Here is a 27295-nt window from a genome sequence, read left to right as displayed (position 1 = left end):
AAAGTCACAAAAGTTATTATATATATATATATATATATATATATAAGTTTGCTTTAAAAAATAAGGTTTCTCTCTCTTTTTTTTTTGCAAAGTAATAGTAGGTTATAAAAATGAAAATGAAAAGAGTAATAGAGGACTTAAAAATTTTAAAAATTAAAGAATGATCATAAAAATAGTAAAAATATATCTAGGACTTTCTCTGGTGTTGTTGTGGGCAGTGTGGGGTCAGTTCATTTTTGGATAGTTCCTTGATCCGGCTTATATTTCTCAAGGTCTATAGGCCCCTTCCTATGTAGTCAGTACGAACTATAGGGTTTTAATCTATTGGACCTGTCACTTCCAAGGAAATTCCCTCTGTTTTAGCTTCTTCTGTTTGCTGGTCTCTTCAGTGTCTAATTTCTGTCCTGACCCAAGGGGGTTGTGGTGGACAATTTTTTAGGCTCAGTTATTCAGTGGTGCTGTGGGGAGGGAGGGACGCTGAAAACAAGTAACACTGGCGTGTGCTCGCAGTGTCTTGGCCACACTGGGTTTGCCCCCGCTCATGGTGTGTGTGCTTTCCCTGTCTACACTGCTTAGGCTCTAGGTTGCTCTGCTGGGAACTGTCTGAGGCCAAGCCCTGGGTTGTATGCACTTCCCAGGTCTAAGCGGCTCAGGTTCAGGTACTCGGGTAGTCCTCAAAGGTGCAGACTAGGTTGGGCCTGCGTCTTGTGCCCTTCCCAGGTCTGAGCAGTTCAGGTGACCAGGTGTTTGGTGAGCACAGTTGCTGCGACTTATTGCCTCCCCCGTCCCTGTGGCTCAGTTTTCTGGGTGTACAACTGGCACACCTTCTCAGGCGGATGTTGACTGTCCAGAATCTCAAGAAGTCTTGGTTATCAATGAAGCCTGCTTGCAGTTTGCTAGATAATGCCTCTCTGGGGCCGCGATTGCCCCCTTCCGGCTCTGGCTGCCCTCGTCTGCCTATCACCAGAGGGGGATGGGCTGGTCTGCAGCCTGCTATCTCTGCTCGGTCCTTTGTTCTGTGAGCGGGCTTGGCGGTGTCTTAGGTTAGGGCTTTTTGCGTGGTAGCTATCTCACACTCTGGTTTGCTAGTCCAAGTTAGTTCCCTCAGATAGCCCTCGGGGCATTCAGGCCCGAGCCTTACTCTAAGCAATGCAGCCTGTGCCTCCCTGCCCAGCCCCTGCTTGCTAGTGGCGGATGCAGGCGTCTGCGCTGCTTCTCCGCTGGGGGAGTTACCGCTGGGCTCGTAATCTGTGGGTTTTAGTTATTTATTTGTTTCTCCTGCCGGTTATGTTGCCCTCTGTGGTTCCAAGGCTCACCACAGACTCGGAAGTGAGAGTGTTCCCTGGTGTTTGGAAACTTCTCTCTTTTTTAAGACTCCCTTCCTGGGACGGAGCTCTGTCCCTACCTCTTTTGTCTCGCTTTTTATCTTTTATATTTTTTCCTACCTCCTTTTGAAGATAATGGGCTGCTTTTCTGGGTGCCTGCTGTCCTCTGCCGGCATTCAGAAGTTGTTTTGTGGAATTTACTCAGCGTTCAAATGTTCTTTTGATGAATATGTGGGGGAGAAAGTGGTCTCCCCATCCTATTCCTCCACCATCTTAGGACCCTCTTGTGTTCAAGTATTTGATCACACCCACCATTAATAAAAAAAAAAAAAAAAATTGGAGGATCATTTATTTTATCTCCTAATAAATGTAAATTTATTTATGAATTATTTTCCATGTTTCTATTATTGGTTAATGTCTCAAACTAAAATTGCACTAGAACGATGTTTATCATGAAGGATAATAAAGTTAAATTTATTTTCAAGTCATATTTTTTATCATTTCATAGTTTTTTTTGGTCAAATCTGATTGTGTGAAAACAAAGTGTGACCTTGAATGAACAAAATACAAGAAGAACATTGTTTAATATTGAAAAGTTTGTTCCTTTCCCACTGGAGGATTTGGCTGGGCTCCCATTTTGGAGACCTTGGGTTTAGGGAAAAGGCCATAGGGAGGTTTCTGTGGATCTCTGCTTTCTCAGGCCCCACTGAATTCCTGATTTCGCCATTGTGTAAGAAGTAGCTCTGAGACAGGCTGGGACCTGGGTCCCTTTCCTGCAGTCCTTGTATGTGGACAAACATCTTCTCAAGGAACAAAATATAAAGAAATTATAAGAGACTAAAAATTACCTCATGCATGCACCGTTAGAGCAAATTCTGGACAAAAAGATAAAAAAAAATCCAACTTGCTTTCCCAGTGGCTCAGCAGTAAAGAATTTGCCTGCAGTGCAGGAGCTGCAGGAGAGATTGGTTCAGCTGTTGGGTCGGGAAGATCCCCTGGAGAAGGAAATGGCTACCCACTCCAGTATTCTTCCCTGGAGAATTTCATGGACAGAGGACCCTGTTGGGCTACAGTCCACAGGGTCATAAAGAGTCAAACATGACTGAAGCAACTTAGCATTCATGCACGCCACTTCTGAAAAGCCAGGAGCAAAAACAAGGTTTTGGGAGCAAAAGCTAGTCATTGCAAATATCCCCAGCATGCAACACCACCTGAGGGCCGGACAAACCAACTAAGCCACCCTCTAGCCTGACCCCTGAACACATCTCTATCCTTGCTCCATATGAGGAACCAGCTCACCCTCCTCCTTGGGGAGTGAGCAAGGGAAACTGTTGTTTGTTCTTGTTCCCTGCTGTTGCAGCAGGGACCATAAAAGAGTCTTGCCTGAATTTCTTGTCTGGCTTTTTGTCTATTTCTATTGCTTGGGGAAAGCCAAGAACCTTGGTTGATATCAGCTCGGCATAGCTGGCTTCCATTAATCCTGGGTTAGGATTCATATTACATCTCTGTGGCATTAAGCAACTTACTTTTTTGAGGCTGGTTTTCTGACCTATTAAATGTAAATACATTTAGTTCCTGAGGATTAAATGAGGTACTGTAGTCAACTCATTGCAAAAGACCCTGATGCTGGGAAAAATTGAGGGCAGGAGGAGAAGGGAGCGACAGAGGATGAGATGGTTGGAGAGCATCACCGACTTGATGGACAAGTTTGAGAAAATTCTGGGAGATGGTAGAAAAAGAAGCAACTGTCAGGTTATATATCTGGATACAATGATCATGTGCAGATTCTTTCTTCCTTTCATTTAAGGGAGCTCTGCCTTGTTGCAAGGAACAACTTCAGAAACAATAGAGTTGACCTAGGGCAAAGGACAGGGAAGCCTGGCGTGCTGCCGTCCATGGGGTTGCAAAGAATCGGACATGACTTGCTGGCTGAACAGCAACAAATGCATAAATAAAAAGATTTTTCCCCTTTCTTTATTTCTTACATTCCTGGTTCTCAATTTTATATGGGGGCATTGGAATGCCCTAGAGACTTCTCCCCCTCATTCCTCCTATCCCACCCCATCTCTGTGGTCTTGAAGCAGTGGGTCTGGGGTGCAGACCGGCAGTCTGCATTTTCACTGGTTGTCCCCACTGAGTGCACCGCACCAGCCTTTGTGTCTCTCCCATGCCATCAGACACAGAGCCTTTCCCTTTGAAGCGTTCAAGAGAAAATAAAAGGACAGAACAGGTACAGGCAAAGAAAATAAATGCCCAGGGAGTCTGCTCAGTGCACCGCCCACCTATGTGTCCAGGCAGCTCCTTGCCAGCTGGGCCCACCCTGCTGAAAAGCACGGTATGGTCAGAGCGTGTTTGTCAGCTCTCCACTCTCCGCTCTCCTCTACTATGGTTCTGTTTTGACAGGTGTGTCCAGGGCTGGCATGGGAGATGTTGCCAGCTCAGCCCTGGCAGAGGAGAAGGAGCAGGAGGAAGGCCCCAAGGTTCTGCCCAGACCCCTCTGCTGCCCCAGCTGGAGGGGCACCTGCCAGGGATAAAGGTGGGCCAGTCTGGGGTTTTTAGAGGTGCTCAAGTATGTGTCCCAGGCCTGTGGCCTCCAGGAAGGCTCTTGTTCTGCTTAGAAAAAGGCCCAGAGCTCCTCAAGGTTTTGTACATCTGGTGGCAATGAAAACAACTCAGTGGCAAAGGCCATGGTTCTAGCCCACTGACTGCACCCCACTGCCATCATCTCCAAGTCTGGATTCAGATTTTCCTGCCTTGGCCTTGGCCTTGGCTCATCCCAGGAGAGCAGCCATGCAGGGCAGGAGGAAGAGCCCTTGGTCAGAGTTGTAGGACAGGAATTGGGCCACATCTGGTGACTCCCAGATGGAGTTGAGCCCAGGATGCCCTCTTTGTTTCTGGATCAAGAAACTGGAAGTCAGAGAGAGCAGTGCTGGGCTGACAGTCCCCTGACACACGGAGGACCCAGCAGAGAACAAACACAACCCACTCCCATTCCACGTGCACTGAGGGACTCTATCATGAAGCACCGCCCCCTCATCACCCCGCTGGATTCAGGTAGATCCATACAACACAGGTTGTAGCAAACCTTTATGATTCTGACTGCCGGCCCCACCAGCCCCTGTGGTCAGCTCTTAGGATTTTTAGAAATATTTACAATGGTCCAGATGCCCTGAGGAGAGTGAAAAAGTTGGCTTAAAATTCAGCATTCAGAAAACTAAGATCATGGCATCTGGTCCAATCACTTCATGGCAAATAGATGGGGAAACAATGGAAACAGTGACAGACTTTATTTTTTAGGGCTCCAAAATCACTGCAGATGGTGACTGCAGCCGTGAAATTAAAAGACACTTGCTCCTTGAAAGAAAAGCTATGATCAACCTAGACAGCATATTAAAAAGCAGAGACATTTCTTTGCCAACAAAGGTCCATCTAATCAAAGCTATGGTTTTTCCAGTAGACATGTATGGGTGTGAGAGTTGTACTATAAAGAAAGTTGAGCACTGAAGAATTGATACTTTTGAACTGTGGTGTTGGAGAAGACCCTTGAGAGTCTCTTGGACTGCAAGGAGATCCAACCAGTCCATCCTAAAGGAAATCAGCCCTGAATATTCATTGGAAGGACTGATGTTGAAGCTTAAACCCCACTACTTTGGCCACCTGATGTGAAGAACTGAGTCATTGGAAAAGACCCTGATGCTGGGAAAAATTGAAGGCAGGAGAAGGGATGAGATGGTTGATGGCATCACCGAATCAATGGACATGAATTTAAGCAAGTTCCAGGAGTTGGTGATGGACAGGGAAGCCTGGCATGCTGCAGTCCATGGGGTCGCAAAGAGTCGGACAAGACTGAGTGACTGAACTGAACTGAACAGAACTGAAATGAGATGCCCTGAAGGGCCATGTTAGTGGGGCGGGTTGTGGGGGGGCTGTTTGATGAAATGAGACAGAGAGAGGGATTGTGTGTGTGTGTGTGTATGTGTAGGGGGGCCACTTTCTGGGGAATGTACATCATTTGCTGCCTGATGGATCTAACCAACAGCCAAGTTGCTGAAAAACCTGAGACATGAGAAATTGCATTGCCCAGAAACCCAGACGCTGGAGTTCTGATCCCTGTCGGGCAACAAGCCCCTCAGGCCCTTTTCAGCCTTTGGTTTCTCACTTGAATAGCAAAGCCTTTGAGCCAAGTGAGTCACCAGCTCCTTCCTGGCTCTAATCATGCAGGGAAGGTGGGTGGGTGTGTGCGGAAGCTCATGTTCTGGCTGCTCATCTGCAGAGGGAAGTGGTGAGTAATACTGTCCTTCAGAAAGCCTGGGTCTGTAGGATAAACACCAGCATGAGTTTGCCTGATGTTTATGGGATGGTAACCATCGCTGGGCCCCGGCACTGAATTGTGTCCCTGAAAAATCCATATATTGAGACCCTGACCCTCAGTGTGACTGTACCTAGGGCGAGGGTCTTAGGATGTAATGAAGGTTAGCACGTGTGCATGTGTGCTCAGTTATGTCCGACTCCTTGTGACCCCATGAACTGCAGCCCACCAGGCTCCTCTGTCAGTGGGATTCTCCAGGCAAGAATACTGGAGTGGGTAGCCATTTCCTTCTTCAGGACATCTTCCTGACCCAGGGATCGATCTGGGGTCTCCCACATTGCAGCAGATTCTTTACCGTCTGAGCCACCAGGGAAGCCCCCTGGGAAGCCCAGTGAAGGTTAAATGAGGTCATAAGAGTGAGGCCCTAATCCGATAGGACTGCAGCCTTCCAAGACGAGAAAGACAGCTCTCCCTCTGCCTTTCTATCCCTCTGAGTGTGTGTGTCTCTCTCCCCTTCCCCCATGCATCTCTCTCCCCACCACCACATGAAGGCACAGCAAGAAGCCAGGAAAAGTGGGCACCTTGATCCTAGACTTCCAGCCTCTAGAACTCCAAGAAAATAAATTTCTGTTGTTTGAGCCACCCAATCTGTGATATTTTGTTATGGTGGCCTGGGCTGACTAATTTGCTGGGAAACTGGCCAAGAGCATCATTTTATTTAATCCCCTCAGCAGCCTTTTGGGGTAGGTACAATTTTAACCCCTACTTTACAGGGGAGGGAACAGAAGAGAAGTTAAATTACCCAAGACTGAGTTTCAATAGAGATACATCTAAAAACTCATTAACTATGTGAGTTTAGGAAGCTAATTAATCTCTCCAAGCCTCAGTTTCCCCATCTGTAAAATGGGAATAATAATAATATAGATACAGTAAACATAGAGGGGCTTCCCAGGTGCCGTAGTGGTAAAGAATCTGCCTGCCAATGAAGGAGATACAAGAGATGCAAGTTTGATCCCTGGCTTAGGAAGATCCCCTGGAGGAGGAAATGGCAACCCACTCCAGTATTCTTGCCTGGAAAATCCCACAGACAGAAGAGCCTGGCCGGCTGCAGTCCATAGGGTTGCAAAGAATTGGACATGACTGAGTGACTGAATGCATGCGCATACTCCATCAAAATGCTGGATTTTCTAACATTGCTCATAATGATTTTACGCACAGTATACATAGAGACTACAGATATATAGCTACATTACACATTGTAGTGAGGGTTAAGTGAATTAATACGTAAAGTGCTTAGAATGGTATTCTGCTGCATGGTAACTCTTCCATCAGCGTTTGCTATATTGTTACTGTTCAGGTTATTCTATTCCTCTGTTGCCAAACACAGATTTTGTGGCCAGTTTTGTTCATGGTAACTCTTGTTCTTGTACCTCTAATTTTTTTACAGACTGAACCCTCTCCCTCTGTGGTAAGCCCCCTGAACCCATGGGGTAAGTGATCAGATTTTGCCCTCCTAAGGCTGGGAACTAGAAATTGTAGGCCTGGGCCCTTTGGTGGTGAGCAGTGACACTGATACACTGGGCCTCATGCAAACAGAAAATGCGGATCAGCAGGAAGGGGACAGCAAAGAGCAAAGGGAGGGGAACGCTGAGAGAAGAGAGAGGAGACTGGTGTGTTCTCTGGAAGTGAAGATGGGGGCTCGAGACGCTGGCAGTCCTCCACATCTAGTCACCCCAAGACCGAGCTCTGCATCAAGTTTCCATAGGCTTGATTTTACCTGCTGCATCCTCCTGGGCATAAATTGCTGTTGTTTGGTCTCTAAGTCGTGTCTGACAGAGCCAGGCTCCTCTGTCTTCCACTGCCTCCTGCAGTTTGCTCAAATTCATGTCCATTGTCATGAGTGTCCCCTCCCTATTTCCTTGCTAGAGCTCGAGAGGACTTCTGCGACCCGGGGTGGCGGCATGAACTGAGTCCATGCGGGTGGCCCCAGGGATGGGCTCCAGGTGCCTGCCTCCACCCTGTGCTGGTGAACCAAGCTGATCCCCCCCAAACCGCACAGCCAGGGACGTGTCGGTGGCAACTGTCCAGGACCCAGGGGTTTTTCTTCTGTATTTCTGTTTATGTTCTGAGAGCACCTCAGTGTTTGATCCCTGCTGGCTAGTCTCTCATTCCAGCCCCTGGCTCATTGGAACTTGTCCCGGATCTCACTTCCTGGATCAGGCCGGCTGACTCACAAGGACCCAGGTATCCTTTGTCTCCTGTGGATGCTGGAGGGCCAGGCCCTCTGCGGCAGGTCTGGTCTGCTTTCCTCCTCCTTTTCTGCTTCATCTCCTCATCTTAGGGACAAGAGGAGGAAGAAGCAGCTAACTGTTGGGTGTGGGGTCTTCTTTTCCAGTCTTGTTTTAGCACAAGCGCTCCAGGACTCTGCTGCGAGATGAGTAAATTCACATGGCTTCCACTAGGCTCCTGCTTGCTCTGGGTAATCCCTCAGCCATCTTGGCCCCTTGAGGACCACTGGGAAGGCCCAGCGGAGCTCAGTGTTTCCGGAGTGAGGGCTAAGGGTTCAGACCCGGACTCCACAGTGGGACTGAATATCTCAGGGACATTTCAACCCCTGGTTCCCCTTCAAAGGCCAGGTGAGGTGGAGACTCTGAAGGCATCATGGCCTCCATCAGGCAGAAAGGACCAGAAGACACCTCCCTCCTGGAAACAGGTCTTTACTGAGTGGGTGATACTAGGTGGCATGATATCATATGTAGACAGGAGAACTACACACAGTTGGGGTGGCGGGAGTGCAAGCCAGTTGCACACCTGTTACAAGAAGGTGGTCATCGATAAGGCTTCTGGATGGGGGAGAGGCCGGTCTCTGGATGAGGTCGGGGAGGGACAGCTGCAAGCACCCAGCCTGGAGGAGGGGTCGTTATCTGTTAGGATACAAAGGGATGAAGCTTCACTGGGAGCTCACCATTCTGGGGAAGGCCCAGTGCTCCTTGCTGCTGGCTATGCAGGAAGTGGGGTGAGGGGTGACGTCAGAGGGATGTGACCCATTTCCTCATCTGGGGTTGCTGTCCCTGCAGAGAGGCCTTGGGCCAGTCTGGGTCACTGTGGGGTGAGGTCAGGGGGGCAGGAGGAGAGCCAGTTGGGGGGCAGCCCTCCCCCTGTCACCACAAAAAGGTCACCCCAGGATTGCAGTGGGGCCTCCTCCTTTGACAGAAAGTTCCAGGGCTAGGAGAGAGCCCTGGTGCAGATGAAATTCCTGTTTGGTTTCTTCCTGGGATGCTCCTGAAGGCAGACACAAGGATGAAGCCAGGAAGTTTTCTGGTGCGGGGAAAAAAAAGGCTGAACTCCCAGGGATGTAGTCCTCAGGGTCCAGGTGGAGATGCTCTGTCATGCGCAGGGCAGGGGTGGGCCCGGGACCCTGTTCCCAAGGTTATGGGAGAGGGTCTTGTGGTTGCCAAGCCCACCCTGTCCCTAGAGTTTGAACCATAATTCCCCACCTCCCTGCACCCTTCATCCCTCCTCAAATGTTCTCCTGGGTCTTTTCAACCCCTGGGAGCCTCAGGGAACTGCTGGCCAGCTAGGATGGGGTGAAGATGCTAGAAAGACTGGAGTTGGCCACCCATTCAGAGCCAGAGTCCAGACTGTCCCCCCGAGGTAGCCACCTCCCTGGCAGGCTCATCACAGGAGAGGGCACTTCTCTTAACCTCTCCTCCTGCCCAGCCAGGGAAACCCAGTCAGCCGCCCTGGCCAGCAGGGACATGCCCGTGTGTGTGTGTGTGTGTGTGTGTGTTTGTGTAAGGGGCTGCTTTCTATGCTAAGTCACTACTGGGGAGCCCAGAGGTGCAGGGACAGGCCTGGGGGAACCCCCTTTGGGGTCAAAGGACCACACGTCTGTAGGTGTGGCTTTATAGGGGCCTCCCTGTGACAAAGCCCACTCCCTGCCTTTTGTGTGGCAGTTTCCGGGACTGGACTTCTCCTCAGTAGCTGCTCTGGCTTCCTGGTGGGCCCGGGGGCCCAGGGAAGCCAGGGGGACCCTGGATCCCTGGCTCACCCTTCGGCCCCATGGGCCCCCGCTGGCCCGGGGACCCTGTCTTCCCAGCGATCCCTGGTTCTCCCTGAGGCCCCTCTGGCCCTGGAGCCCCCGGGGGGCCCTCTGGCCCTGGGGGCCCCACATCCCCCTTGGGGCCCGGCTGTCCTCTTGCGCCCACAGTTCCGAAGCTGCCCTTTGACCCTTTGAGGCCTGGGAAACCCCTGGGGCCAACTGGGCCCCTTTCTCCCACAGGCCCAGGCTCCCGGGCTGCCCCTGGGGACCCTGGGGTCCTGGGGGCCCCAAGCTGCCGGGGTCTCCTTTTGGTCCTTTGCCGCCAGCAGGCCCTTTCACGCCCACATCTCCCTTGAGTCCTCTGGGTCCTGGAGGGCCGGGGGCACCTAGGGTCAGAGAGAAGAGGGCAGAAGTCAGTCTACAAGGACAGGTCTCCTGAGGCTGTCCCATGAAGTGGGTGCCAGGCGCTCTGACACCCAAGGGTCTGAAGTCCCAGGTCTGCCGACTACTGGCTCTGGGGGTTCAGGCTGCTGACATGACCCTCTAAGTCGGCCTGGCCAGCTGACAAGGGGGGCTGAGAATCTTAAGTGAGGCTGGGAGCCCATCCCGAGCTCACATGCATAGGTGTTTGGCACAAGGCCTGCACCAGGCAGGCACTCATAGTTCTAACTTCAGGACTGGGCTCGAGTTCCATGTGGGCACTCAGGTGGGAGGCTGAGAGAGCTGGATGGCTCCGGGCAAAGGCCATGGCCATCCAGGATCATCTATTTTGCTCTGGAGACCAGCCTGGATGCTAATACTCATTATGGACTTCAACTGCTGCGGTCCTTACCTCCTGCCCCAACCCCAGGCTTCACCTGTGACCTTTGGGCACCTAGGATCAGGAGTGGAGTCAGGTGACATGGAGGAGAAAGCCAAGAAAGTGATGTGTGAAGTGAGGTGTGAGAAGTAGATGCCTTCTGGTGTGAGTGGGAATAACAACAAACCAGAGAAAGGGCAGCTCCTCCAGGAAGCCCTCCCTGACCACTCCAGCCTCTCCTCTGAGCTCTTGGAGCTGCTACTTTCTGAATCTTTTATTTGACATGTAGGAAGAGAAGTCACAGTTTAGTGAAAGCAAATCCTTGGTTTCTCTCTAGTGGACCCCACTGAACTGTGGGGCCCCAAGAAGATAGTGAGGACCATGCCTCCCATCACCCGCCCTGGGCATGGAGCTTAGGTACACAGCAGGGAATGCTCAGTATATGCTTGAAAACGGGGACGCACCAAACATTCTGGACCCCTAGCTCCCACCCAGCGTAGGGCCTGGGGGAGATGCCAGGATGAATTCCTTCTCTTTTAATTCATTTTTTTTGGAGTATAGTTGCTTTACAAAGTTGTGTTAGTTTCTGCTGTATAGCAAAGTGAATCGGCTATAGTGCTAGTGCTAAGTCGCTTTGGTCGTGTCTGACTCTTTGCGACCCTATGGACTGTAGCTCGCCAGGCTCCTCTGTCCAAGGGATTCTCCAGGCAAGAATACTGGAGTGGGTTGCCATTTCCGCCTCCAGAGGATCTTCCTGACCCAGAGATCAAACCCAGGTCTCCTGAATTGCAGGCAGATTCTTTACCGTCTGAGCCACCAGAAAACATGTACACATCTCCCTTCTTTGTTGGACTTCCTTCCCATTCAGGTCACCCACCACAGTGTATTGAGTAGAGTTCCCTGTTCTATACAGTAGATTCTCATTAGTTATCTGTTTTATGCACAGTATCAATACTATATATGTGTCAATCCCAGTCTCCCAATTTCTCCACCTACATGCCCTTCCTTAAACAGCCCAGCCTAGTGCCCAAAGCAGGGGTCAGATGACCTTAACCGCCTATCTGCCTGCTGCACAGATCAGAGTCACCACCTCTCAGAGCTGTACCCACCCTCAGGACACAGGTCAGAGTGTGGCCGTCAATCTGGCATAAGCAGGTAGGATGCCCCAGAGCTAGAGGAGAGCGCACCCTCTGGCCTGGTGAGGACATGAATTGCAGAGAATGGCTTTAGCTCCCTTGGGGTTAAGGCACAGCAAAGCCCTGGCTTTCTTCAGTGGTCTGGGCACCAGCTCATGGGATGGGGATGGGGACAATGACCCCAGGGCTGGGAGGTGAATTCTCATGCCCATGTTCCGCTGTCCTCAAGAACTCAGCTGTTACACCATTGCCTTTGCAAGGAATCCTGGAGTTTTTTAGCTCGGTGGGGACTAGTCCAACTCCTACATTTCACAGAGGAGGCAACTAGAGAAGTGACATGGTAGCCCAGGGGTCCCCAAGCAGAAACCAGAAGCTGGGTGGGCCCCTTGAAGAGAAGGGATCCTCTCTGCAGGAGCTGGGAACCCTTCCAGGGGGCTCGACCCAGTTCTGCAGCCCTGGGGCCCTCTCCCTGCTAATGCAGACACTGTCTCTTCTGTCCTGGCCTCCCCCCACACTTCCACCCCTGCTCATCTCCCTCTTGGAGGGTTTCTAAGTGGAGCAGAGAGTCATTGAACACCATCCTCCAATTACGATCTAAACTGGAAACCGGAGCCCAGACATACTCAGCCCCACTGGGGCCAATAAAAACCTGTTCCAGGCCACCTCCTGCCCATGCCCACCTCCCACACAGAGCGGGGCTGTGGCCTGTGTGGGCTCAGCTCACGTGGCCCGCCAGCAGTACCGGCTGGCATGCCGTCATCGGCTGGCTGGAGTGGGCGTGGGACGGGCTGGCAGTGGTGGCAGTGACCAGGGAACAGCTTGACCTGACCTTCTGTCTGCAACGAATGTCTGCAGCACAGTGGCCAGAACAACAGGGCACAACAAGGGCACAGGGAGACGGCTGGCAGGGACCTCCGCCCCGAGTCTGGCAGGAATGGCTGGGAACCAGCCTGTCCTCACTCCCAGCTCTGCCCTGGGCACCTGAGGCAGCCAGGGCGGGGGTGGGGGCTGGGATAGCACAGCCATTCGGAGGTGAAGAGGCTCCTGCTGGTTGTTCACATGGAAGGGAGTCTGAGGGCATGAAGCGACTCTGGGCAAGGAGCTGCCCATCCGTGCTCACATCATCTATCTCCCTGAGATTGCATCTGACAGTCCCCCAGGGCACGGCGGCTCCACCAGCAGCCCTACTTCCGCTTCTGTCCCTCCTGCTCTAGGAACACGCTGCCCAGGGCTTGCCCCAGCTCCCTGGTCCCTCTCTCTCTCATCGTAGGATCTCTCCTCTGACTTCCACTCTTGTTCCCTGGGTGGATGGTTCCCAACCCCAGCTTGGACTCAGGAAATGCCTGTGAAGTCTTATCTGGACAAGGATGCTCACAGATCCACCAGGAGCCCCCTGCCCCTCCCTGGGACACCCCCACCCTCCTGCACCACCATTTCTAGTGCACGCCCTCTGCTCCCTGGCCCCTGAGGGCACAGCAGCCAGCGGAAGGATTTCTCAGGGTTCTGTGCCAAGCAGGGGAGAAAGAGCGGAGAACAAAAGCTTCTGTTTGCTCCTCCCCTCCAGCCTCCTCAGGCGCCTCTTTCTGGGGAAGCTCCTGGGTGGCTTTCCCCTGGTGGGAAAGGCTGGGGGCCCCATGCCTAGGGTGAAGGTTGGAGCAGAAGCCTGAGTCTTTGTCCCCTCCCCAGTGCCCCAGGACTGCAGCCCCCAGTGCTCGTGGAAGGAGGCCTGCCAGGAAAGGGTCACCTCCCTCTCCACAGTCTCTCCATGCCTGCCGCTGCTGACCCGTCTCTGAGACCCCATGGAGGGCTCCTATGTGGTGGCCTGATGAGGACACCCGTCGGGGAGGCTCCACTGGGGGCAGGGCCTGTGTTACAGGCATTGGTCTCTCCCCATCATGTCTGGTGTCCGTGTGCCCACTTTGGCCCCGACTCATCCTAACTTCTCTGAGATCCATTTTATCAGGGAAGGAAAGGGCAAGGGAATCCGAGTCCCTCCTATGTCCCTGGCATCATACATTAAGCTCATCACCCCATTTTACAGATGAGAAACTGAGGTGCAGAGAGTGACAACTTGCAAACCATCACCAACCAGGGAGGGTGGAGACAGGATGCAAACCCAGGCCCAAGAGGCTTGGGGCCTGTTCCCCAGACCCCCTCCCACAGCCAGGACTTCCCACTCTGTCGCTGCCCGGAGGAGGGGGCCCACTGAGCCAGGAAAGGGTCACCTTAAGGATTGTCTCCCTCGGGTGAGCCAAGCCTCCGCCTGTCCCTCCAGGGCCAGCCATGAGTCATGCGGTCAGAGAGGGAGAGCTGGCGGGGAGGAAATCAACAAGCAGAGTTCAGCAGTTAGCATGGCGGGGAGGGATGCAGAAACGGGCTGACCATCGGCTCTCTGCAACAGGGGCCCCTCACCTAGCCTGTAATAAGATCTGGGTGTCTCAGGGATGAAGGGTGGGGAGTGGCTAAGAGCTGCTCTGAGCAGCGGGGGCACATTTAGGACAAAAGAGAAAATGAGAGCAGCAGTGGCCAAGATGCAGAGATGGGAGAGGAACCGGGCATCCTGAAGACCCGAGGAGAGGCCCATAATTACTCAGGAAGCCCTGGGCTGTAATTAGGCCATCCCGGCACATTAGGGCAGAGCCGCACTGACTGCATGTCTGGGACAAGTAGGTGGTCTGCTCGGGGTCCGCACTGGGAGTGGGGAGGGGCTGGGGGGCTGAGCAGATGCACCAAGTCATCAGCATACAAGCACTGCCCACCCACGGGTAGGGGGGTACATGGGCGGGGAGGGGGGCACAGCCCATCCCCCAGTCCAAAACAGGTGGAAGGAGACAGAAACAGAAGGGGGGCCTCTCGGGAGATTGGCCTGGTGCCATGGAAAGCACAGCTCCCATATTAACAAACTGGGTGACTGGGGACATCATTTGGTCCTCATTGGACTGAATTCTGTCTGCAGGCTTCCCTTTGTTCAATATCAGCCTGGGTCAGGGAGACTCAATCCTGGTTCTTGTTACCTGAGGAGCACTGAAAAAATGCCAGTGGGTTTCCACCTCGGCTTATGACGGATTAATTTGTATTGACTAAACCTCCCACTGAGAACAATTAGAACCATTAGGCACAATGCCAAGACATCCTTCTGAAAGTTTTGGAGAGAGATCAAACGCCAGAATCCCCAGGAAAGGGAACTTGTTGAAGGAAGCCTGACTTTCTTTGCCTCTTTTCCTCTCAAGCCATTTGTTGACTAGTAAGTGGTTTGGGCAGAGAGGCTGAAAAGGGTTTCCAGCAGTTTCACTGGGGCTGGGGCTCAGGGCTGCCAAGGCCCAGGGCTGGGATTCAGGAGGAAAGGAAACTGTGTGGGCATTTGTGGTAAGGGCCAAGGGATGGAAACACTGAGCAGAGACTTAGGCTTCATCCCTTCAGCCACAGGTGGCTAAACCATAGGTGGTAAGCCCTATAAACACTCCTCAAGGATGGTGCCCGGTAAGAAAGAACGTACCAGAAATACGCCAGGCGTTATGGTAAGCTCCCTTGCAGGCACCAGCAGAAGATGGCATCATTCTCCTTTTCGCTGACTGCCCTTGTTGCTCGATACCAAGTAAACCTGCTAATCCTCCAGGCAGGCATTTTCCTCCCTACCCAGGGGGCTCAGTGGTAAAGAATCTGCCTGCCAATGCAAGAGACAAGGGTTTGATCCCTGGTTTGGGAAGATCCCCTGGAGGAGGAAAGGGAGGAAATACAGATTAAGAGGAAATATTCTATGAGAGGCACAAAACATATGCAGGTACCAAAGGCTTTCTGGTTGGCAAATGGAGACTCCGAATTCATCACAAAGCTGGAAGAGATCTCAGAGAACAACTGGTCTTATCCACTGATTTACATATGAAACAAAAGAAAACAACCCCCCACCCCGCCCCTCCCAGGGGAGGCCTCCAAAAACCAGAGGCCCGGAAAGATGAAGGGATTCTGCCTAAAGACCCAGAGCAAATTAGAATCCAGGCTCTTCCTGGACAGTTTGTGAGTCCCAGCCCTTCAGTCAGCACTTGGCCATGGCTGTCCCTCTTCCTTTTTTTCTAGATAGCAGCTTGGCTCCAAACAGAGGGAGGCCTCATTGCCAGCCCCAGCGTGAGAGCCTGGCAGCACCTGTCTGTAGATGACTGAGTGAATAAATGATACTTCCTGTAGGAAGTGATGGACATTTTGTCCCTGAAATCTTCTTTCAGATGTGAGAGACTTTACATGTGGTGATTTAACAACCAAGAAGAATGTTAGCCAAAAGATAGCATTTAAATAAATATACAGAGGTTGAACTGAGAGTCAAATGCGGCTCAAAGTGATGTCTCACCTTGGTCTCCAGTTAAGATGAAGTTCTTTGATGAGAACTCTGCTATCATTAGGACAGGAGCAAATATAAATTTTCATGACTATTGTTGGGTTATACTTGGATGAAGGTCTCAAACGGTTCACTTCTGATATTTTCAATACCATTTCCTTCTTTTCCAGTCTGTCCCACACATGACACCTAAGCAGGACCTCAGTGGAAATGCATTTTTTGGTATCTGCAAGCTCACACTCTCAGTGTCTCCTGGCTGATCACTAGACATTTGCACCTCAGAGCCATGGTGGGTCAGGATCTTAATCACAGTGTGACCTTGAACTATCCCTTAACTTTTCCTCGTCTCAGGTCACCTTTCTGTAAAATAAAGACACGCCATCTGTGACACATGTCTTGTCCACAAACGTTGTGAGGCTAGTGGGGAAGGGTGGAGGGGAGGGCTAGTTAGGGAGTTTGGGATGGACATGTACACACTGCTATATTTAAAATGAATAAGCGACAAAGACCTACTGTATAACAGGGAACACTGCTCAACATCCTGTAATAACCTTAACTGGAAAATAACTTAAAAAGGAATATATACAAGTATGTGCATGACTGAATCACTTTGCTGTACACCTGAAAGTAACACAACATTGTCAACTATACTCCAATTTAAAATAAAAGTAAAAAAAAAAAAAATTGTGAGGCCAAACGAATAGGCGTTGTCATGAGGAAAGCTTTATGTTTCAGTTATTCTTAGATTGAACGCAACCTAAGAAAACAAGAGTACTAGAGGATGAATCATGAGAACTATCTGCTAACACCTTCACTGGAACACTGCATCCTAGAGGTCATGCAGATACATATTTTAAATGAAACACTGTGAGACTGTCTCAGTTACTAAGGAAATACTCAGTACCTGGCTTTGTTGCAAAAAATATGACACCAGGCACACAAGATCTTACCTCGCCCCCTGCAACACCACCAATCTAGAGTAAAGAAAATATTGGCAAAAATGCTTACTGACATAAAATTGAAGGCAACACAGATTTGAAACTAAATGGCTAAAGAGAACCAGAGAATCAGAGAGCTTGACTCCAGTCTGAGCTCCATGGAGACAACAATGCTGTCTGGGATAGTGGGTACTTCCCTCCTGTCTCCTGGAGCTCCCTGAATGATCCCTGCCCACCTGCCAAATGTGACTGGGCTTCCCAGGTGGCTCAGTGGTGAAGAATCCACCTGCCAATGAAGGAGACGCGGGTTCAATCCCTGATCTGGGGAGATCCCCTTGAGAAGGAAATGGCAACCCACTCCAGTATTCTTGCCTGGAGAATCCAATGGACAGAGGAGCCTGGCGGGCTACAATCCACGGGGTCACAAAGAGTCAGACATGACTTATTGACTGAACAACAACAGCAAAGAAATAGGCATGGGTGCCAAGGTGATGAGGGATGCACTTGTGATGGTTCATTTTAGGTGTCAAGCTACCTTGGCCATGGGATACCCAGATATTTAGCCAAACATTATTCTGGGTGTGTGCACAGGGTGTTTGTGGACGAAATTAACATTTAAATCAGTACCAAGTAAAGCGGATTGTCCTCCCCAATGTGGGTGGGCCTCACTGAATCAGTTGAAGCCTGTATAGAACCAAGGGCAGACCCTCCCCTGAGTAACAGAGCATTTCCTGCCCGATAAGCCTTCAATGGACACTATCTCTCCCTGGTTCTATAGCAGCTTTCAGCCTTTGCACTTGAACCAGGACATCAGCTGCGCAGATTTTGGGTTTGCCAGTCTCCACAATCTCATGAGCCAATTCCTTTTAATCTCTCTCTCTCTTTCATATTTCTCTGGAGAACACTCCCTAAATGCAAGGGTGAGATGGGAGGAGCAGAGGGCATCAGAGTGGCGGGCCTCTGAGGGGCAGATGGTGGAGAGCACCAGTGAGGGGGAGGGAAGGGAAAAAACAAGAGAAGACAGAGTTTCCAAAAGATAGCTCTGCCCTTATCTCTCTGTAGATTCGTACATAGATCCACGTATAAAAATCCAAATTTGTATGTCAGGCAAGTGAGGAGACTTGTGTGCGTCCTCAATCGCTCAATTGTGTCTGACTCTTTGGGGCCCCACAGACTATAACCCGCCAGGTTCCTCTGTCCAAGGGATTTTCCAGGCAAGAACACTGGAGCAGGTTGCCATTTCCTTCTCCAGGGGATCTCCCCGGACCAGGGATGTAACCCACGTCTCCTGCGTTGGCAGGAGGATTCTTCATCACTGCCATACACTTTTCCAAAAGAGGTTGACAAGGATGTGAAAGCTGCCAGTCGCCCCAGGCATTTGCTGCAGGGCTGTATCAGCCCACCAGGATACCGCGCCCTAAACTAGGTCCTTCTGCGTTCCCCTCTGGGAGCTCCCTGGCAGGCTCCCCCTCCCACCCGCCTCTCACCTCGTAGGATGGTGACGTTCCGGAGGATCTCCCCGTGCCGTGTGTCCACGGCCCTCATTTCCTCCACGATCATGGACAGGTTGCGGACGTTGAGGTCTAGGCGGGCGCTGAGCAGGCCGAAGCGCTCCCGGAGCAGGTCGGTGGCGGCTAGCATGAGGGAGACGGTCTTGTTCAGGTAGTAGAGCTCCTCGGCCTGGGTGTGGAAGCCCAGGGTGCAGGAGAGCCGGACGTCATCCAGGTACTTGAGCATGCTGTACACGTGGCTGTCGGTGGCGTTGATGTTGGTGAAGATGGTGCCAATCTCGATCTCGTGGGAGGCCATGCGTCCCTCCAGCGTCTCGAACCTCTCCACCGTGCGGTTCTGGGCATAGCGCGTGTGGTATTGCAGGTCGTGCATGTTCTCCTCGTGGTCATCCAGGAAGGACGAGATGTTGTCCAGCTGCAGCTGCAAGCCCATGGCCTGCAGCACCAGGTCATGCAGGCTCTCGGAATTTTGGCTGATGCGCTGGGACGAGGCCCCCAGGGTGGCCTGGAGGCTCCTCACCGCTTCTCCGGTCTTGGCCGAGGTGGTGCGCAGGCTGCCGAAGAGCCGCGTATAGTTCTGCCAGTCGGTGACCATCTTCTGGAGGGTCAGGGTCTCCTCGTCCGTCTTCCGCCGGATCCCATGGATCCACTCGGAGGTCTGCCCCACCGTGAAGTTGATCTGGTGTACTGCCGCCTTGACATCGTAGCACTCCTGGGTGAGATCCTTCAGAGACAGGTCCAGGCCAGCAGTGGTGGCCTGCCAGCCTCTCACCTGGGCCAAGAAGAGCCCCAGAGATTGGTTGATCTGGTGGACGGAGAAGGAGCAACTGCCCATTTCCTGAGAGATTTGACCGCTGGTGGTGGAGAGCAGGTCGTGGGTCTGGGAGGTCTGGTGTAGCTGGACCTCCTGAGCTAGAAGCATCTTCTGAATTCCCTCCAGCTCCGCTTGCAGTTTTCTGATCTCTTGCCCCAGCAGCCCAGCCTCGTGGCAGAAAGAGCAGTTGTTCCGGGCTTTCAGATCTTCAGGAGAAAGGGGCAACATTTTGAGTTGCTGAAGGCTCACAGGGCAAAGTTGCTTCTTTCAATTTAGTATTTCAGAGCATCGTGAATTGGCATGTGGCTGTCCTATCCCTCTTCCTTCCCTAAGACCTGCTATGAAATCCTTTTTGGAAAAACCTCGCTATCCTCTGTGCCATCTTATTTCTACCCCAAGTCTTTATTCTTGCAGGAAATGTAGGCTTTAGGACACCTCCTCACCAAAGTCTTGAGAAAATATATCTTTGTAACTTTTCTAAGGTTGCCAAGAACCTCCCATTTTATTTTTTAAATTTCTCCCCATATTTTAATATTTGGTTCTGAAAAAAAATTTTTTTAATAAATATTTGTTTTTATTTGAACCTCTCATAAGCTTGTGGAGAAAAGGGTGCAGGAACGTTTTTCCCCTAAGACTTCTGAGAAATGAAGCTCAGAGAAGTGACTTGCCAAATATGACTCAGCTAATTTAGTGGCAGAATAAAACTTTCTCTTTTCACCTAGCAGCCTCCCTCTAAACCCTTATATTATGGCTCTTTCTGTCTCATTCTCAGAACAAGATTGTCTTGTGAAAGCAAGAAATAAAGAGATTGTAAACCATGCAAACTTTAAGGCAGTGATGAGGAAAGGGCCGACTTGTCAAGAGTGTTAGAAAAGCCTTAAAAAATACTGGACTGGCCAAAAGTTCGTTCGTGTCAATGACCTTTTTGGCCAACCCAATAACTTCAGATACATAAAGGCAAGTGGCTTGTCTTCAGCTCTCTGCTCTACCTGGAGGCTCTGGGCAGATCTGTGCCACATACAGAACTCTCAGCCCCACTCCTGGGCATATCCCAAGGCAGCAGCCCTTGTTGGGTGGGTTCTCCATTTGAACAGGGAGGTAGGGAGCCATGACTGTCCTTCCCTTGAGCCTAGAAGCTTGGTGAAGTCTTCCCTGTTCCAGGGCACCATGGCCTGGGGAGATTCCTGGTCCCACTCCAAGTAATGTTGGCCTTCCTTCCTGGTCATTAGCACACCTGAACCCTGGACACTTACCCAGCCCTTGGAGATTTTTCTGCATAGACACGAGTTTCTTGTCATACATGGCCTGGGCCAGGGAGAGGTCTTCTGAGAGAGAGTCCACTTTCCTGAAGACTTCAGGGGAAACAGGGATGCAAAAAGGGGCTTAGCTCAGAGAAACAGCAGTCATTTGTTGAGAAGGCGTTTTTATCAGCCCCTCGTTAGCCAAAACCACCCACTCTTCTTCTAAGGGGCTTCCCAATGGCTGTAAGGGAAGATGTTTCAATGGCCAGAGTCTATCACACTTCTCTCAAAAACGTATCTGTGTATCTATATATCTATATCCAGAAGTCCCCTACATGTGAACCTTCAGGTTTCAAACTGTCAAAGATGCGAACGTGCGTTTGCACGCCCAATCATGTAAGCTAGTTCACGTGTCTGGCGTACACTGTCACACACGTGCATCCTCTACAAGTGGGTGCACTTTTGTGTAGCTTACTGTAGAGTGCTGTATAGAGCATGGTAGTATAATATCTTTATTTCAAACCCAGGATGTCTGGAAGCAAGAGGGTAGATAGAATTGAATCCCGCAAGGAGCAAGAGAGCCTGTGCCGTCAGTGTCAGGCGTGAGTGAAATCGCAGCTTGCCTTCTGCCTCCTGTTGCTAATGACCCTCCAGCTCTACCGTCTCCCACCTCCTCTCCCTCCTCCAGTTAGTAACTCTTCTTGCCTGTTCACTTGATGCCAGCCCCTGTACGCCAGCTTTTGTACTGGACTACTGTACTTTCCAAGTTACTGTAGTGTAAGGTTAAAAATGTTGTATTTATTTTTTGTGTTTGGTTGTTTTTTATGTATTCTTTGTGTGAAAAGTATTATAAACCTATGACAATACTATACTATATAGCCAATTGTGTTAGTTGGGTACTTAGGCCAACTTTGTTGGACTTACGAACAAACCAGACTTACAAACATGCTCTTGAAATGGAACTCATTTGTATGTAGGAGACTTAGTGTATATCTATAGGCATAGATTAGGGATTCCCTGATGACTCAGATGGTAAAGCGTCTGCCTGCAATGCGGGAGACCCGGGTTCGATCCCCAAATCGGGGAAATCCCCTGGAGAAGGAAATGGCAATCCACTCGAGTACTCTTGCCTAGAAAATTTCATGGATGGAGGAGCCTGGTGGGCTACAGTCCACGGGGTCGCAAAGAGTCAGACACGACTGAGCGACTTCACTCACTTCACTCACTCACTCATAGGCATAGATAATCTCTTTACATATCTCCCTTAAATGTATATATACATATGGGGGCATGTATGTATGCATTAGAATATATAATACATAAATCATGCATGAAGTGAAGTGAGTAGCTCCGTCATGTCCGACTCTATGCAAGCCCGTGGACTGTAGCCTACCAGGCTCCTCCCTCCATGGGATTCTCCAGGCAAGACTACAGGAATGCATATACATGTATAATTTCCATCCACTCAGACTTTAGAACTATAACCTGACCATAGGCTAGAATAGAGACAAATAAGAAAGAAATATAAAAAGAAAATAAAAATTATTCCTAATCCTATCACCGAGATACAGCTGCCATCAACATTTTTGTGTATCTCAAACCTTATTTATCTCAGCCATTTTATAGCTACACTGTTGTTGTTTAGTTGCTAAGCTGTTTCCGACTCTTTGCGACCCCATGGACTGCAGCATGCCAGGCTCCTCTGTCCATGGGATTTCCCAGGCAAGAATGGGAGTGGGGTGCTGTTTCCTTCCCTAGGGAATCTTCCTGACCTAGGGATCGAGCAAGTGTCTCCTGTATTGGCAGGCTGGTCTTCTACCACTGAGCCACCAGGCAAGCCCCTATAGCTACACAGATACATGGATTTTTTAGAAGGTAACAGTACAAAATTGGGATGTTCTGCACATCTCATCTATTTTATTTTGCTTTATTGGTATCCTGTCACGGACATTTTCTTATTGAGCCTTAAGTCACTTTAAAATCATTACTTTAATGTCTGTTTCATACTCTATATAAACAATTCAGCGATTATATAAAAATTCCCTTCTGTTGGGAACACTGCAATGGCAGAGTTTGGTTTCGACCAAGTCAATACATGGTCTGAATTTACTTCCTAGCCCTTGACAAAAAAAAAGGTTGCGAACTGTACTCTAGATTATAAACCCCATGAACAAGGCTAGCACCATCCTAAGGAGTGGGGACACCCAGGCTGGAGGTGAAAATAAAAAGGAAAATCTAAAGTTCTCCTTTGATTTCTCAGAGACACTGCTCACCCCCAGTTTTTATAATCCTCAGCCTATTCACCCTGGATCTTGGAGGAGATCATTTCACCTCCCATTCTGCCCTCTCATATGTGGAGTGGAGCCAGCCTCCCGTTTCAGAGCCTTGTTCAGAGGACTCATGACCATCATGTATGGGAGAGCGCCTGGCATCCAGGGGGCATCCAGTGGGCACTCAGTAACTGTCCATCCTTCTGAAGGGCTCTCGTGCCTAGGGCACTCAGTGACTGCCCATCCTTCTGAAGGGCTCTCGTGCCTATGTAGGCTCTTCTCCGTGTGCTACTGGAGTTGTCTTACTGGCCCCATGGGTGCTGCGAGCTGAGGCTCTCTGAGGGCCAACCAGCAACTGCTAAGGGTCCAGTGGCCAGGTTGCTGGCTCTAAATGGCAGGGCTACAGTTCCTCACCCTCCTCTGACCAGGGATTTCAGCCACTTTCTGGATGGCCAGACTCTGTGATGTGATTTAGCAGAGAGAGAGGTGGAGCTGAGTGGGGGTGAGGGGCTTGGGAAGTTCTTTTCTTTAAAAAAATTTTTATTTTTAAAATATTTATTTCTTTAGTTGGCTGTGCTGAGTCTTCGTTGCAGCATGCAAGATCTTTAGTTGTGGCTCTCTCTTAGTTGAAATGATGTGGGATCTAGTTCCCTGGCCAGGGATTGAACCCGGGCCCCCTGCATTGGATTGCAGAGTCTTAGCTAGTGCACCACTAGGTAAATCCTGTGAACATGTTAATATGTTATTTATTATTTATCAATAATATCTTATTATACAATTGAAAAGTTAATATTAATGCTATAATTAATAATATAACAAGCTAATAATAATATTTAACTTAATAATTATTAAGTTAATAGTTAACAATTAAAGTTATAATTAATAAATAAATAATATAATATATTAATCTTATTATGCAGTTATAATAATTTAATGAAAACAGGAGAGTGCACTTTAATAAATTAATAACTATTATAATTATTTTAATAACTATTATTACTATATAACTATTATAATAGTTATTATAATATTTTATGATTAATTAGTGGTTCCCCAACCTTCCAACTTCATTGGGATCGCCTGGGGGCTTTCCTCTATGATTAAAGCCTGGGTCTTACCCAGAGACTATGATTTCATTCACGTGGCAAGAAGGGCTCCAGCACATACATTTTAAAATGCTCTCAAAAGAATTCTAACCTGCAGACAAGATTGAGAACCACTCCTTTTAAGGATGAAATACAATGGACTCATCTCAGTGTTCTCAATATGTGACACATAGGAGGTGCTGGTTTGTGCTGAATTTCATTAACACCTTCAGGATTATTGGAAGATGATTCCAACAAGGATTTGTTTGTTCAAATCATTAACGTGCGGGCCTCTCGCCTTCAAGTGGGGAAAGCCACTTACTGTATATCTCTAAGAGGGGTCAGGACGAAGCACCCCATCCTAGGGGTCATACAAGTGCAGGGTCGGCACCCACAGGGACCGTCCTCCGTGTCTCCCTTGCCTCACCTGAGGCCCAGCCCAGTTGTCTCTAGTGTCTAGTCCACTGGAGCAAGCAAACCTACTGGCTTGCCTTTGTACAGAAGAGTTTTAAAGAATGAAGCTAGGAATGGAATGGGATTGCAGTAAGAAGTTTTCAAATTTGTTTTTACTTTTAAACATAAATGGTTAGCATCCAGAAGGCAGTTGTTGGTGGTGGTGTTTAGTTGCTAAGTCGTGTCTGACTCTTTGCGACCTCACAGACTGCAGTCTGCCAGGCGTCTCTGTCTGTGGGATTTCCCAGGCAAGAATACTGAAGTAGGTTGCCATTTCCTCCTCCTCCAGGGGATCTTCCTGACCCAGGAATCAAGCTGTCAACTCCTGCACTAGCGCGTGGGTTCTTTATCACTGAGCTACCAGGGAAGCCTACAGAAGGCAGAGGTTACTTGAATCTGGCAGGATGCAGACTGTCATAAAAACTGTTGAGTGTATGAGAACCACCAAGGTTCAGATCCCTGGGCCCCACCGGCAGGACTCTGATTTACTAGGTCTGGGTGAGACTAGGAATTTGCGTTTTAACAGATCCTGGGGGTGACCTTGATGCAGATAGGCATCCAACCTCACTTTGAGAAACATAAGGACCACGGAAAGGGCTTAGAAGTCATCTGATCTGGTGACCTTAAGCCTGGAAGTACACCAGAATCATCTGAAGAGCTTAAATACTGAATTAATTCCATCATCCAGGGTGGGGCCCGGGCATCATAGTTTTTACAGCTCCCAGACGATTCTAACATGGAGCTGAAACTGAGAACTGCGGAAACGGAGTCCTATCCTGTCCTTTGGGCATGTGCATGCTCAGATGCTCAGCTGTATCTGACTCTGTGACTTCATGGACTGAAGTTCATCAGGCTCCTCTGTCCCTGGGATTTCCCAGGCAAGAACACTGGAGTGGGTTGCCATTCCCTTCTCCAGGGGATCTTCCTGACCAAGGGATCGAAACTACATCTCCTGCGTCTCCTGCATTAGCAGGAGAATGCTTCAACAAATGAGCCACTTGGGAAGCCCATCTTGTCATCTACCAGTAGGAAAACAGAGGTCCTGAGAGGGACCAAGGCCACACAGCTCATTATTGACCAGAAATTAGGAGCCAGTCTTCACAGCTTGAAGCCGGCATTCAGAGCCCCTAGCCAGGAAGATGCTATTGTGGGTCCTGAGCTGCAGAGATCTGTGCTTGTCTTTGGGGTTCTGGTGCCCAGCAGACCCCTGATGAGAAATTCCCCCACAGCCCGGGATAGAAAGCCCTGGACTAGCCAATGCTGCTGGCAGCCTGCACTCACCCAGAGAGGCCAGCACGGCCACAGCCACCAGGAGCAGGGCCAGGAAGAGGTAAAGAATCCTCACGGACGTGTGCAAAGACAGGTTCTTCTGGCAGCGGCTGCAGCGGGGTCCCGGCTGGCCTGTTGGGGGTGGGGAGGGGTGGCGACAAAAACGGCCCGGTGGTGGAGGCTGCCAGTTCCCCTGTCTGGCCTGTCTCGGCACATTTTGAACCATCCTCGGAAAGGGGGCTGTCGCTGGTCTCCATCTCCACCCACTTCACTGCCTTTTCTCGAGGTCCTGGAGCTTTTAGGAATGGGCACGTGTGCTAAGTCGCTTCAGTCAGGTCTGACTCTGAGCGCCCATGGACTGTAGTCCACCAGACTCCTCTGTCCATCGGATTCTCCAGGCAAGATTACTAGAGAGGGTTGTTGTGCCCTCCCACAGGGTCTTCCCCATCCAGGGATTAAACCTGCATTTCTTATGTCTCCTGCACTGGTAGGTGGGTTCTTTACCACTAGCACCAATTGGGAAGCCCACAGCTTTTAGGAATAGGTGAGATCAGAGTCAGGAACTTGGAAGAACACTGGCATCACGTTATCATTTGTCTCCATGGCATTGTCATTCAGCCCACATGGTAGGGAATCACCCCTACCCAAAACATCAGCCTTAGTCGTGATCTTGTACTACAGGGCAGCCAGCCTTGTCTCACCAGTGGGTGACCAACTCCTCCCAGTTTGCCTAGGATGTTCCCGGATTTTAGCACTGCAAGTCTCTTGTTAAGGGAACTCCTCGGAATCGGGCAAACCAGGATGGCTCGCCAAGACTGTCTCAGTTTTAATAACTCTAAGTCACACCTCCTGGGAAACCCCTCAGTCCCAGGCCAACCAGAAGGTCGGTCACTAGTCCCCAGACTTTGGGGGTCACTTGAAGTTCTCCTGGAATCCAAACGGATGGTTCCAGTGTGTCCATCGGTCCCTCGTACAGAAGCGGGAGGGAAGCCAGTGTTCCTGGAGACGCTGGGAGGTGGTCACTGCCCAGCGAGAAAGCTGTGACGCTCCCGGCTGTGCAGTTTCTAAGACGGATCCAACTTCAGCTGCACATTTTGAGCAACAAGAATGTTTAAAAGCCCCAATGCCCATCCACGCTCCAGACCAAGAGATCAGAATTTCTGAGGGTTGGTCTCAGACATCCCTGGGTGATGACAATGCACAGCCAAGGCTGAGAATCTAGACTGAAACCCGCCAAGAAGCCCTATGCCAAATAACAGTTCACGGGGCATTGGTTTCTCATGCCAAGCTGGTGTCCCGTGAGCTTGAGAAGGACAGACCACTTAAGCGGCATGATGAAGGGTCACTTCTGGAAGATGGGCCCTGGGGGAGATGGCAGAGGTCCCCTGTAGGTCTCAGGAGTAGCCCTGGAGACAGATGTCACGTGTGACATAATACTGCATAACCCAGGCCTGTGCAACTCCACCCTGTAAGCCTCCAGGCAGCAGTGGGGAAGGAACAGCCTGGATGGTGAAGCCATGCGGATAGGCAAGTCTCTCCCCAGCCTGGGGCTGAGGGCAGGGGCGGGGTGGTTCTCAGCCTAGAGAGAGGATCAGAGGGACGCTCCGGAGCCCTTACCCTCCTGTGTGCACGGGAAGGACGGCATGTCCTCGTCGTCAGCAGCCAGCTCCTCTTCTGTGACACATAGCGCATCTCCGTCACCAGCGGCTGACCTCACTGAGACGAAGCCAGCACCGTCAGACCCCAGGCTGGGGCCCTGCCGCACCCACCCCT

At 50.4% G+C, this 27295-nt stretch overlaps 1 protein-coding gene across 3 annotated transcripts in view; it reads right to left on the bottom strand.

Moving 5' to 3' along the window:
• Positions 1-4595: 4595 nt before the first annotated feature.
• Positions 4596-27295, bottom strand: part of SCARA3 (scavenger receptor class A member 3) — a 38631-nt gene continuing 15931 nt past the window's right edge. For 2 of the 3 annotated variants that reach the window (XM_070375990.1, XM_070375991.1), the window contains exons 2-6: positions 27140-27238; positions 25535-25654; positions 20458-20556; positions 18367-19410; positions 4596-10062 (exon numbers count right to left, since the gene is read on the bottom strand). In XM_070375990.1, coding sequence (XP_070232091.1) covers positions 9449-10062; positions 18367-19410; positions 20458-20556; positions 25535-25654; positions 27140-27238 — 1976 coding nt within the window. In that variant the 3' untranslated portion in view covers positions 4596-9448. The remainder of the gene's footprint in view (positions 10063-18366; positions 19411-20457; positions 20557-25534; positions 25655-27139; positions 27239-27295) is intronic. The other variant, XM_070375992.1, reaches the window with a different exon arrangement.

Source organism: Bos mutus, chromosome 8, assembly GCF_027580195.1.
Source record: "Bos mutus isolate GX-2022 chromosome 8, NWIPB_WYAK_1.1, whole genome shotgun sequence".
Taxonomy (NCBI): domain Eukaryota; kingdom Metazoa; phylum Chordata; class Mammalia; order Artiodactyla; family Bovidae; genus Bos; species Bos mutus.
This window is presented reverse-complemented; position numbering and strand designations above follow the sequence as displayed.